This window comes from Culex quinquefasciatus, chromosome 2, assembly GCF_015732765.1.
Source record: "Culex quinquefasciatus strain JHB chromosome 2, VPISU_Cqui_1.0_pri_paternal, whole genome shotgun sequence".
Lineage (NCBI taxonomy): Eukaryota > Metazoa > Arthropoda > Insecta > Diptera > Culicidae > Culex > Culex quinquefasciatus.
This window is the reverse complement of record NC_051862.1, coordinates 165,418,065-165,430,140: the sequence shown is the minus strand read 5'-3', so window position 1 is coordinate 165,430,140 and position 12,076 is coordinate 165,418,065. Positions and strand designations below refer to the sequence as shown.

At 42.7% G+C, this 12,076-nt stretch overlaps 1 protein-coding gene across 1 annotated transcript; it reads right to left on the bottom strand.

Annotated features, from left to right (window-relative positions):
• Positions 1-7,144: 7,144 nt before the first annotated feature.
• Positions 7,145-8,926, bottom strand: LOC119767592 (zinc finger CCCH domain-containing protein 15 homolog). Its single transcript, XM_038256499.1, has 3 exons — positions 8,669-8,926; positions 8,153-8,602; positions 7,145-8,082 (listed from the first exon to the last, which is right to left on the bottom strand). Exons 1-3 carry the CDS (start codon positions 8,738-8,740, stop codon positions 7,330-7,332), a joined length of 1,275 nt encoding a protein of 424 aa, XP_038112427.1. The 5' UTR covers positions 8,741-8,926; the 3' UTR covers positions 7,145-7,329.
• Positions 8,927-12,076: the final 3,150 nt, after the last annotated feature.

The following is a 12,076-nucleotide window of genomic DNA, read 5'->3' as shown; positions in this document are numbered from 1 at the left end:
AGCCTTGATCGACCATTCCCTTCAAGAACTGAGACCGTATAAACCGCTTCTCGTCGACCGCGTGCTAGCTTCGACCTGAGCCTGGCAACAAACTTTATACCCGGTTCTTCGAGTCCCTGTCTCGTAATTTGAGAATATAGGTACCCGTTCGGTTTCAACTGCAGTAAACTCATGAGTTTGTAATCAACATTTCTATATTTTCCAATGCCTCTCAGCTATGATCAATTTTGAAAGTTATTAATGTTTTAAATTATTTAAAAAATAGAGTTTAAAAACGTTAGTTTCGGTAGCTCTTAGAACTCGTCGCCCCGAGGCTAGGTAGCGCGGCCCTGATAAGGCTGCCTACCGAAAAGGGAGGATCACGAATGGCAAGAAGATTGGAGATCCGGAACAAACGGCTGAAGCCCATAAAAAGGCGACTCGGTTCTTGGAACTGCAGGTCTCTAAACTTTCTGGGTTTCGAATTCGCTTTGGCGAAAGAGTTGCAACCCCGCAACTTCGATGTTGTGGCACTGCAGGAGGTGTGCTTGGAGGAGGAGCGGGTGCTCGACTGGCCAGGTCGGCAGACCGATTCCCGTTTTTTTTTCTGAGCGGCGGCAAGGACGAGAAGCTGGGTACCGGCTTTATTGCGCGGGGCAAGATGCAGGATCGCGTGTTCGGCTTCACGGCGATCAGCGAGCGGATGTGCAAGTTGAGGATAAAAGGCCGTTTCTTCAACTATAGCATCATCAACGTGCACTGCCCCCACGAGGAAAAGTCCGATGATGAACGTGCGCACATTTCGCGGTGCGAATATTGACTCGGACCACTACCTAGATGGAGTTGACATGCGCTCAAAGTTGTCGACGGTGTTTAACCAACACCGGAGCCGGCGGGCCCCTCCGTTCAACACCGCGTGTCTTCAGAACGGGGAAGTGGCCCACAGGTACGCGCAGCAGCTGGAAGCGAATCTGTCAGGTGAGGAGGAACTTGGCGCAGCCTCGCTCGAAGATGGTTGGAGCCGTATTCGCTCAGCCATCGGCAGTGCAGCAGAAGCCACGCTGGGTTGCGCGATCCGAGTCAGTCGAAACGATTGGTACGATGACGAGTGCCAACAGATTACCGCATAAGGCGACGAGAGGGAACGTGGAACAGTACATACAGGCTCGGAATCGGCAGGTCACGGTCTTCAAGCTTAAGAAGCGCCATGAAGAAGACCGAGATTGTGCGGAAATGGAGCAGCTATTCCGAGCTAACGAAACGCGGAAGTTTTACGAGAAGGTGAACCGTTCCCGCAAAGGCTTCGTGCCGCGAGCCGACGTGTGCAGGGACAACTAGGGGAACCGGATCGTAAGCAAGAGCGAGGTGTTGGACAGGTGGAAGGAGTACTTCAACGAGCACCTCAACGGCGATGAAGCGGACGGAGACGGCGTAGGAGTTAACCTTGGAGCGCCCGCAGCTGATGAACAGTTCCCAGTGCCTGATCTAAAGACGGTGAAGAGGGAGATCAGGAAACTGAAGAACAACAGAGCTGCCGGCAAGGATCGGTTACCTGGTGAGCTCTTCAAATATGGAAGAGTGAAACTGGCGAGGGCGCTTCACTGCGTGATCTCCAAGATCTGGGAGGAGGAGAAGCTACCGGAGGAATGGATGGATTATGTCGTTTGCCCCATCTACAAAAAGGGCGATAATTATAATTTTTGATGTTCCTGTAACAATTTGAACTATTCCAAATAACGTAACATGATGATTTTGTAACAATAATGCAATCGATGCTTCTCCACGTGTTCACCGTCTGACATGGGGCGTCATAATTTGAACCTAGCCGTCATAGCATACTAAGGATAATGCGTACATTTGTTGATTCTGGAGACACCGGACGTCGATCCAATTCGCACCTTGGGGACAGAATGGACAACCCTAGTTCCTTCTGGAATTTGTTCATTGGACCATCCCCTACACACCTGTCTTTATTCCGACAGTCCATGTTGTCCCCAGACCTGTAGGAACGATTGAACGAAAAGCACACAAATCCCATAGTAATTTACATGTAAATTTTGAACCGCTGGGGACAGGCCAATTCTCAACCAAATGGGCTGATATTTGGCACGAGAGTCCCTATGGGTATCCTCTACTAGGGGAACCTCGGTTTGCCTGATTCTGAGAACTTTTTTGTTTGGATGAAACACCCTAATATGTAATTAATAAAAAAAATTGCATCAAAATTACTTTTTTAATCATTTTTATGTCTACAGTAGTTTTTGAAACGTTTTCTCTGATCCTTTTTTTTTTACTTGACGGAAATAAATGTGTTTAAATGTCTGTTAGGTTTTTTGTTGTTTTAAGCCAAAATTGTTAACAAAACATATTTGTTTATGAGGAAAAGTGAGCAAAATTAATCTTTTTATTAATAATATCTATCATTAGACCTACACCATGCATCAAAACATCAAATATCGGTGAAATTTGATATAAAAATAACAGTTTTCCTATAGTGGACCCGGGTCCACTATCGGATTATGGACCCGGGTCCACTATAGGAAAAGGGGGTCCATAACAGGCAAAAAACACTTTAATTTCAAATGGCTATTTTTCTGCACACAAACAAATAACTGATGAAACAAATTGTCAAAATTGTTCAAAAGACTTCAGATTTCATTGTTTTGTACAAAGGGTTATGAAAAAGTTCTTAAAATATTGAAAAATTGTTAAAAAAATACGCTTCGGCTCTACTAGGGGGTCTACTTATGGTTAAAATACCCTATCACACTGAATTTTTATTTAAAAAAATAGTTGAATAGTGGCCGCTAGATAAATAAACATTGATAAAAAAATTCAATATCAAAAATTACAAAATTAAAAAAGGAACTTGGCAAAACAATGTTTTCAATGAATTCCTTGAAAATTTGTCTTGTTTATTAAAATGTAATTTTCATCGGCTCCTACTCTCCTTTCCTTCAAAGTTTGAGAACGAACATAGGCACCATGTTTTGCGAAATATCAAAGGTGCAGTGCTTTAGTTGTCACCAGAACCCATTATTTTGGGTGCTTATAATAAGCACCCCAGCTTGAAGGTGCTTATTTTTGCAACGTTTTTTTTTTTATTTAGGCTTTAGGATGATAAAACTTGTATGTATATTTGGAGATAATTGCTGTAGCTGTTATTTTAAATTTTAATCTTCTTGCTTCTTGGCATTTTTTGAAAACAGGAAGAAATGCCGCAGCATTTCCCTCAGTACGGATTTGACCTTGCGAGAATTGACGGATGACATTTTTTAAACGTTTTTCATAGAGATCGAGGGACATAAGGGGATTGTAGCCTGCGTTCAAAGTGGCTTTTTACTTGGTCTAAACAGCTGCACCATGAACATCCTGTATTACTCATGATTCATTTTCACACTCTTCTGCCTCATCTTTATGAAGGATTTGGTGCCTCCACGCCAATTGACCCTATTCCGGGTAAAAGTTCAAATAAAGTCACTTGAAGACAGTGATTGTTTTACCAATTCTGAAGTCTGCTCAAAAATAGGACTCAAAGCCGTCTTCTTCTCACGATCTACACTCAAAATTTGGTCACAGATGTCTAATTTTGGCCACATTGTAACATGCCATTGCTCCTCAAGAAGTACAGAATCTGCTAGGAACTGACCAAAAAACAAGTTTTAATTGACAATGTTGACAACAGTTATTTTTTCTGTGGTAACAAAGAAAGACAAGTCATAGTTACCTTGTTTGAAAAATATGCACCAGCACCGCACCCAAATATTTTAAAGTTCGATGCTTATCGTAGTTACCTTACTATAAGTGCAGGTACTTATTTCCCTTCCCTTTGAAGTTCAAACTACAATTATTCTTTCAGTATCGAACTATAGGTAGTTTGCTTTCCTTTATTGTCTATTGTTTAGTCCTTACTCAATATATTGAATGATCACACACATAACACTATTGTTCTTTTGGTAAACTTTTGAATAACATGCTTAGGTCCAAAACATTGTATCAAAACACCGCGACAGAAGAAATAGCAACAGTTTAACACGATTCAACATTAGGGAAGATTTCAGGAGAAAACAATACACAGTAAATAACAATTAGTTTTTGAATTTAAACTAAAAATAAAACAGTTTTTGCTTTAATGAAAGTTGATATAGTTGAATGAAAGTTGAAAATGTTTTACTTGAAATGCTTATTACAATGAAATGGTTAAATTATTTCCAAATTTCAATAGTGCACTTTGTTAAACATAAATTAAGGCACAAAACAATCCTAAAACGAGCCAAATTAGTTAGACTGTTTCTGAGAACAATGCGAAATATGTTGACGCTTTGCATAGTAGGTCCAAAATAGGGCCATATACCCTAGGCACACTATAAAATGGTTAGACGCTTAGGGCATCTCCACCGCAGGGACCTAATTGCGTTGCAAAGCTAATTTGGCACCCGCGTCAAGCCCACCGCGGTACTTGTGCGAGAGCTAATTTAGGTTCGAGTTCATCCGTGTTCATCCGAATCTAAACAAAACTCAGGTTAGCTCCGGGATCTACCGAGAGCAAATTGTCTGACGGATGGTTTTTTCAAGCAAAACAATGTAATTGGGCAAATGTGAGTTTGTAAACAAAGAGTTTATCTTACTCACGTCAGTAAATGTTTACATTAGGAGAAATGATTGATTTTTCGATTTCAATTCTTCGAGTTTGGAGATATTTTCCCTCCCGTGCTGCAAGTTAACGCATGAAAAATTACTTTTGGTAATCTGGGGTGATACAGCTTAGTTTTTTAGGTCAAATTGGGGCTGTGTTTGTTTAATTATGGTCGTTTTGGTGTCGATCTACTGCCGGTCATGCAAGAGACAAGTCATTTGTATTGAGTAAAAAGCAAAATTCAAGCATAACAATTTAAATAAGCCAATACAGATTTGAAAACAAGCAATCCTTGCAATCCTGATCTTAATTTCATGAATTCTTAAATTCTTAAATTCTCAAATTCTCAAATTCTTAAATTCTGAAATTCACAAATTCTTAAATTCTCAATTTTTCAAATTCCTGATCTTGAATTCAATTTTTGATAAAAATAGTGTTTTTGAATGGTAGAATTTCGGGTTTTTCGCAAATTTATATTTTCGAATTTCTAAATTTCATATTTATAAGCTTTTGTAATTTCGACTTGTAATTTCTGAATAAAATAAATACTTTAATATTGAAATTATTATTCAATTCTGCATATTTTTTGTTTAGAATTTCCAAATTTAAGATTTTTTACTATTGAGTTTTTCAGTCAGATAAAAGATATTTGTCAAGTTTATTTTCACTGGGTATTTGATATCTGTCAAGTTTATTTTCACTGGGACCATCTGCAAACCACGTGGACACTTTAGGGGGTATGGCGATTGTCCACGATCCATACAAAAAAGATTTTTTTTTGTATGGACAATTGTCCACGAAGGGGGGGGGGGGTAACAGATTCCCAAAAAAGTGTCCACGTGGTTTATGGATGGTCCCACTCTGGTTTACTTCATTTCAATCCATGTGGATCAATTGGACAGCGCACTGGACTCACAATCCAGAGGTTGCTGGTTGGTACTAGAAATAGTGGCCGACAGCTATAAAGACAACTTCTGTTTTTACTCATTTCGACCAAAAAACTATATCTGTCCTTTTAATTTCAAAATTCTGCATGAGATTCTTCGGGGATTATCAATATTATTATATCGAATACAATATTATTAAAAACGTTTGTGAGTTTCAGTCGCATAAAAATTCTTGATATATATTTGAATTTTAATACATAATTCAAACATGTGTTATTTAAAAAAAAGTTATTTGTAAATTCTGAACATTCATGTTTAAATTTTCTGTGATGATTTGCTTATAACAAATATAGGTGGTTGATTATTTTTTATTAAAAAAAAAATACTAAAAAATGATGAATAACACAATTTTTCAACCAAATTACTGATTTCTTCAATATTCATTCAAATTTGATAATCAAAATAAATGCATCTTCAACCAAAACAAATATTATGCAGCTTCCACCAAACCGAAGTGCGCATCTCTTCTGTTGCGCAAAACAATCTGTTGCGCCATACAAAAATGGAGCGGTTTACCGTAAGCGTGTACACCAGCCTGTGGCGCAACAGGCTTTGACAGGTTGCGCTCGTGTTTCGATTTTTGTCTGCTTTCACAATACAAATCATTCTAAAAATCGCTGGCAAAATTAGCCACCCGCTGCTCCGGGACTTCTCGAGCACCTATCTTGGCTACTCGACAGATCCCCGATGAACTTTTTCTTCGCTGAATGAACTCGAAGGCTAATTTAGCTTTAGCAAAGCGCGGTGCGAAAGTTGGGGTGCAAACATGTCGGGAGCAAATCGGATGAACTCTTTAAAAAATTTGAAAATGATATTTTATTGATGTAAGCAAACAATTTGGGCATATAATGCAATTGGAAGCATGTTCTATCATGATAGAATGTATTTTTATTGATTTCGATCAACAAAACGGCTAGAATTTGAAAATGAATAAATTAGATCCCCGCGGTGGGCTTGATTCGGTAGTCAAATTAGCTCCCTGCGGTGCGAAAACGTGTATTAGCTACGGAGCAAAGCTAAAACTGGGGATCCAACCGATACCCAGTCAAATCAATCCGAATTCTGAAACGGAATCTAATTAGAATCGTATACAAATTCCGTTTCAAACGCAACAACCGGTTCGAACACGGAACCGGTTGTTGCGTTTGAAACGGAATTTGTATACGATTCTAATTAGATTCCGTTTCAGAATTCAGATTGATTTGACTGGGTAGGTTTGCCACGCAATTAGATCTCTGCGGTGGAGATGCCCTTATACTTACATCAAACCCTACGCAATGTACCACCTCCGGCCGAGTTAAAATGAGTAACCGGAAAAGAAGGTGTGCATGCCTGGCACGAACACTCAAAGCGTGTTCCAGCGTGTTGCTCGTACTGACTCAGAGCAAGGGTGAGATGTAGGTGTAAGGGCAGTGCGTGTTCGTCGGGAACCTAGTGCATAAGATCGGTCAAGGCCCGTTCTTACACTGAAAATTGCGAATATTATCTTCGATAACGTGTATCGAAAATGAATAGTAATAAGATTTTTTTTCATGTTATGAGGAAATTTCGAATACTCTTAAAATAAAAGTAAATAAAACGGTTCTGTTGAAGTTGTTGCATTTAATTACGAGCCAAATTTCAAAACATTTAAATGGGAACAATCAGCGCGGTGTGAACTTTCAAATATCTCGACGCAATCCTTCGTTGTCTTTTCCCCGATCCGGAGGAGATGTGTGCCGAGAGAACTAACGTACGCAAAAATAAAACAATCAAAATTTCTCCTTATCACGATTTTTCACTTTTGCCTCCCTCATCTCCCTCATCATCATCATCGTCGTCATCGCTCAGCTCGTCGTCGATTCCTTCGAGGTCTTCGTCCAGGAACAGGTTCTCGTTGATGGGTGCCGCGTCCGAGGGTGCTGCGCTGGGTTCCGTCGAGCCTGCTGCTGCCGCCGTGGCTTCTCCATTTTCCTCTACCGTGGGAAGCGTCGCCTTCATCTTGGCCCAGCGGTCCTCCTCGGCAACGGTTCCCGTGTTGTCCACCTCCTTGATCGACAGCGACAACATGCTGAGGTCCAGTTCCTTGTACTCGTTGGTGTCCTCGTCGTCGTCCTCGTTTCGGCCGTAGCTCTCGATGGCCTCCTCGCCGTCATCCATGCCAAAGTCGACCAGATCGGGGTTGAAGCTGAACATTTCCCTGCCGGACAGTCCGTTCTGGCGACCGGCCTTGAAGTCCTTGCGTTTGCGCTCGTCCTCTTCCTGCTCGCGCTGCTTCTTCTCCAGAATCTTGCGTTTTTTCCACGCGAGGAACGTCTCCAGCGTGACGCGAGTCTGGTTCACCCCGAGGGCAGCTCGTTCGCGCTCGATCAGGTCGACCAGGGAAATTTCCTCCTTTAGCGATTCCAGCTTTTTCTTGTCCTTCTTGAGCACGTAACCGGGCGGAAGCGCGTGCCGGTAGATGCACTTTTCCCCGTTGGGACACTCCCAGAACCAACCGTACAACGTGCGCTCGACCGCATCCAGGAAGTATTTGCAAATCTGACAAAGAAATAGAACAAAAAATGTTAAGTTTTTGAAATCGTCCCACCTTCACCGCCCAAATACTCACGATCGTCGTCGTCGGCATGGTCTTCTCCTTGCCGTGCTTTTTGGCCACCACCTCGGCCAGCTTCTCCTCGGTCCAGTTCTCGATCGTGTCGTTGGCCTGCTCGCCGCCGTCGCGCATGTCCACATGAATGGACCGCTTTTCGGCCTTCCGCTCGATCGTCAGATCGTGGGAGAACTTACACTTGTCACCCTTGGTACAGGTGCCCTGCTTGAAGAACGCACACAGAATCGACTTCGGATCGACGCCCTTTTCCACCTTTTGCGTCGGAACCGGCTTGAACAGGGCGGCCAACTCGCGCTGCTCCTTCAGCTTCTTTTCCTTCTCTTCCTTCTTGGCATTCGGATTGGCCGCCAAGTTGTGGTGTCCACCACTCTTGACCTGCTTCTCCACCTGGGATATAAACTTTTGCTGCTTGGCTCCTTTCTTGTTTTTCAGACCGAAGGTTTTGTCCTAAAAAACACCAGAAAATCGTCAAAATTACCCCCAAAAAATCCTTCCTCCCACCAATCCTCTTACCTCGATGACCTTCTCCTTCTTCTTGGTCTCGGTCTTCTTGGAAGGACCGGCGGCAGGCTTCTTCGGAGGCATGGTTCGGTTGCTTCCGCAGACGGTTCACCGGAGAATGCGTCGGACAGATGTTTACCGGAATTTCGCTTCCGTAACGAGTTGAAATTCTGCAAACTGTCGGAATCACCACCGCACGACACGCCGCTTGCTGGATGATGACAGAACGAACGGGGACCTTTTCTTCGCGAGACGGTGTTGACGTTTGCGCCTGTCATCAGTTGAAGGAAAAATATACCGGTTCAATATGTCGGGGGATACGAATGTCATGAACCGGTTGATTTTAAAAATTCCAAATCAAGCAAAACAATGTGAATAGGCCAACACCGAAGTGTAAACATGGAGTCTGTCCTGCTCTCGGTCCTGCTCGTTCCTAATTTAAAAATTCACTGACATATTATGCGCGCTGCACGAAACCGAAGTGCACATCACTTTTGTTGTGCGTAAAAACCTAGTAGTTTGTCGTTAGCGTGTGGCGCTTTGACAGGTTGCGCTCGTATTTTGATTTTTGTCTGCATTCACAATGTTGTGTTTGTTTGCATCAGATTTTCTATCTCTTTCTAGCAAACGTTTTTTGTCAGCCTACACAAAGAAAAAAATACTGTAAATTTAAAAAGATCGTTCGTTGGATTTAAAGTTCGCGTTGGTGAATATTCGTCGAAAGTTCAAACTTTTTAATTTGAAAGTTGGAAAGTTTTTGATAGTACCATGCATTTCTGCAACAAAATCGTTGTATCGGTAAAAGTTTTTTACTTTTTATGTGAGATGTGCGTTTGCGGGCGGGAGTTGCTGAAAGAGTTTGAAAGTAAATTAAATCGGCTAGACACTGAACGCATTCTCAATACTCACCGGTGACTTCTTCGGTACCCCAGGTAGATGTTCTTGATCAGGTTCTCCAACCTCTGGAAGCAATCCGAGTACGACAGCTCCAGGACCTGCGGCTTTCGTACAGACGGTCCTTCCCAGTCAAATCAATCCGAATTCTGGAACGGAATCTAATTAGAATCGTATAAGAATTCCGTTTCAAACGCAACAACCGGTTCGAACACGGAACCGGTTGTTACGTTTGAAACGGAATTTGTATACGATTCTAATTAGATTCCGTTTCAGAATTCGGATTGAGTTAACTGGGATTTTCCAGAATTGGCGCAAACTGTTCTTCCGGATGTTTAGGTAATACTCATCAAACATGTCCCGCAACGAGAAATAGACTGCGGACCATTCGGGACATCCCACACTGTTCCGTCATCACTTCCGGCACATAATGCTGCTGATGGTCGTAAACCGCCGGCACCGAGTGCAACATCCGCGCTGACCACCTCCAATTATGCCGCTTCTCATTTCCCTTTTCAGTCGGATCCTTCTCCTCACCGTTAAAATTAACTTTATCGTACTTGCTCAAAAAGCGGATGTACCTAAATCTGCTTCAACTTCAATCTCGTCTACCCACCCCGGGCCACCACCACCGAATACAACCGGTGCAAATCCACATCCCGACCTCGATATTCGGCAACCGCATAAACGGCGTCCTACAAAAACAAACAAAATCAATCACAAACGCCACCAAACACCCAAGCTTCCTTTTTATCCATTCCGGTCGTAAAACAGCTGCAGATCCTGCAGAAAGCTGGCCTTTTCCTTTGAAAACCAACTTTCCCCTAAACCCCCAAACTTGTTCCGCACCCGCACCATCCTACTTCGTCCAAGTCGAGGTCCATGTCCTGGCTGTGGCCGCGCTCGGTATTGATTGTCGTCGTGGACCACCACTAACTAACCACCGAAATCACCTGCACCTAAACGTTTGTTTACATTTTGGACTTGGACGGTTACACGAGAACGACAAAATAAAAGAAATTATACAGTCGGTAAGCAAAGAGATTTTCAAAAATTGTAGCAGTAAAAGTTTTCATTTTCAAAACAAGAAAAAAACTTTTAATGTAGCAAATTTTGACCACCTTTTGTTTCAAGAGTAAGTTACTTTTGTCATTACAGTAATATTTTTTGTGTGATACACACATCTGCACAGAAATTTGCTCAGAACATGATTTTGAGTCGATAGGTATACGTGAAGGAGGGTCTACGAGGTCGTATTAAGAAGTTCATTTTTCGGGTGATTTTATAGCCTTTCCTCAGTAAAGTGAGAGACCGGACATTTCCGCAGCGATTTCGATACTGAGCAGGAAGACAGCTGCACCGACTCAAACGGACTGGACCGAGCTCAAGCGGATCATCCGGTACCTGAAGGGGACCAGCCACTATCGTCTGCAGGTGAGCAAGACCGATGAACAAGCTGGACTGATCGGATACTCGGATGCAGACTGGGCGGAGAGCACCGCGGACAGGAAGTCGAACAGTGGACAGATATTCTTGTTCAACGGTGGGACGATCAGCTGGAGCTGTCGCAAGCAGACGTGCGTCGCGCTGTCAACGGCGGAAGCAGAGTTCATCGCGTTGGCTGAAGCGACACAAGAAGCTTTGTGGCTGAAGCGATTGCTGGAGGATTTGGACGAGGACGGCGCTGTGACGGTCAACGAAGACAACCAGAGCTGCCTCAAGATGTTGGAGAAGGAGAAGTTCAGCAACCGCACCAAGCACATCGCGACGAAGTACCACTTCATCCGGGACGTGAAGGAGAAGGACGAGGTGAAGTACGTCTACTGCCCAACAGAGGAGATGGTAGCAGACATCTTGACGAAGCCACTACCGGGAGTCAGGATGTCCAAGCTGGCAGGAGCGTGCGGATTAGCACCAGCACCTCGAGGAGGAGTGTTGGAGATAACCGAGTAGGCCGGTGCTAACGAAGAAGAAGGACTGCAAGTCAACAGTTAAATTAGTTCATTACCCGAATAAACTCCAAACCCTCTACAGACGTGTTTTATTCCACACTCTTCAATAACCAAGTAAAACGTTAGATTTCCGGAGGTTTTTTTTTAATCCAATAAACCAAATTTTCTGTTTTTAGTACGGTATGCTGATCGGAAGGAACGCGGTCAAGAAATAGGTCTATTCCCGTACTGCAGAATTCTGCAATTCTGCACAAAAACGGCAGCAGAGCGTTCCCGTACTTTTCTGCACAAAAGTAACTTTTCTCTCAGGCAGAAATTCTGCAGTGAGAGAGGTAGAAGTTGCAGCAAAACCGTTCCCGTACTTTTCTGCAAGCTCTCTCTTCTCTTTCCTGTTGAAAAGTTACTGCAATTTGGTGTGATTGATGTTGACTACACGCTTACATAAAATCTGCAAGTTTGGTGAAATTAACCATTTTATTATAAGTTGTAATAAAAAATGTTTTTGAGTTATTTTTTTTATGTCTGGTTTTATTGAGAACGATTTTTCATGTAAACGATTTCAGGCTTAGTTCAT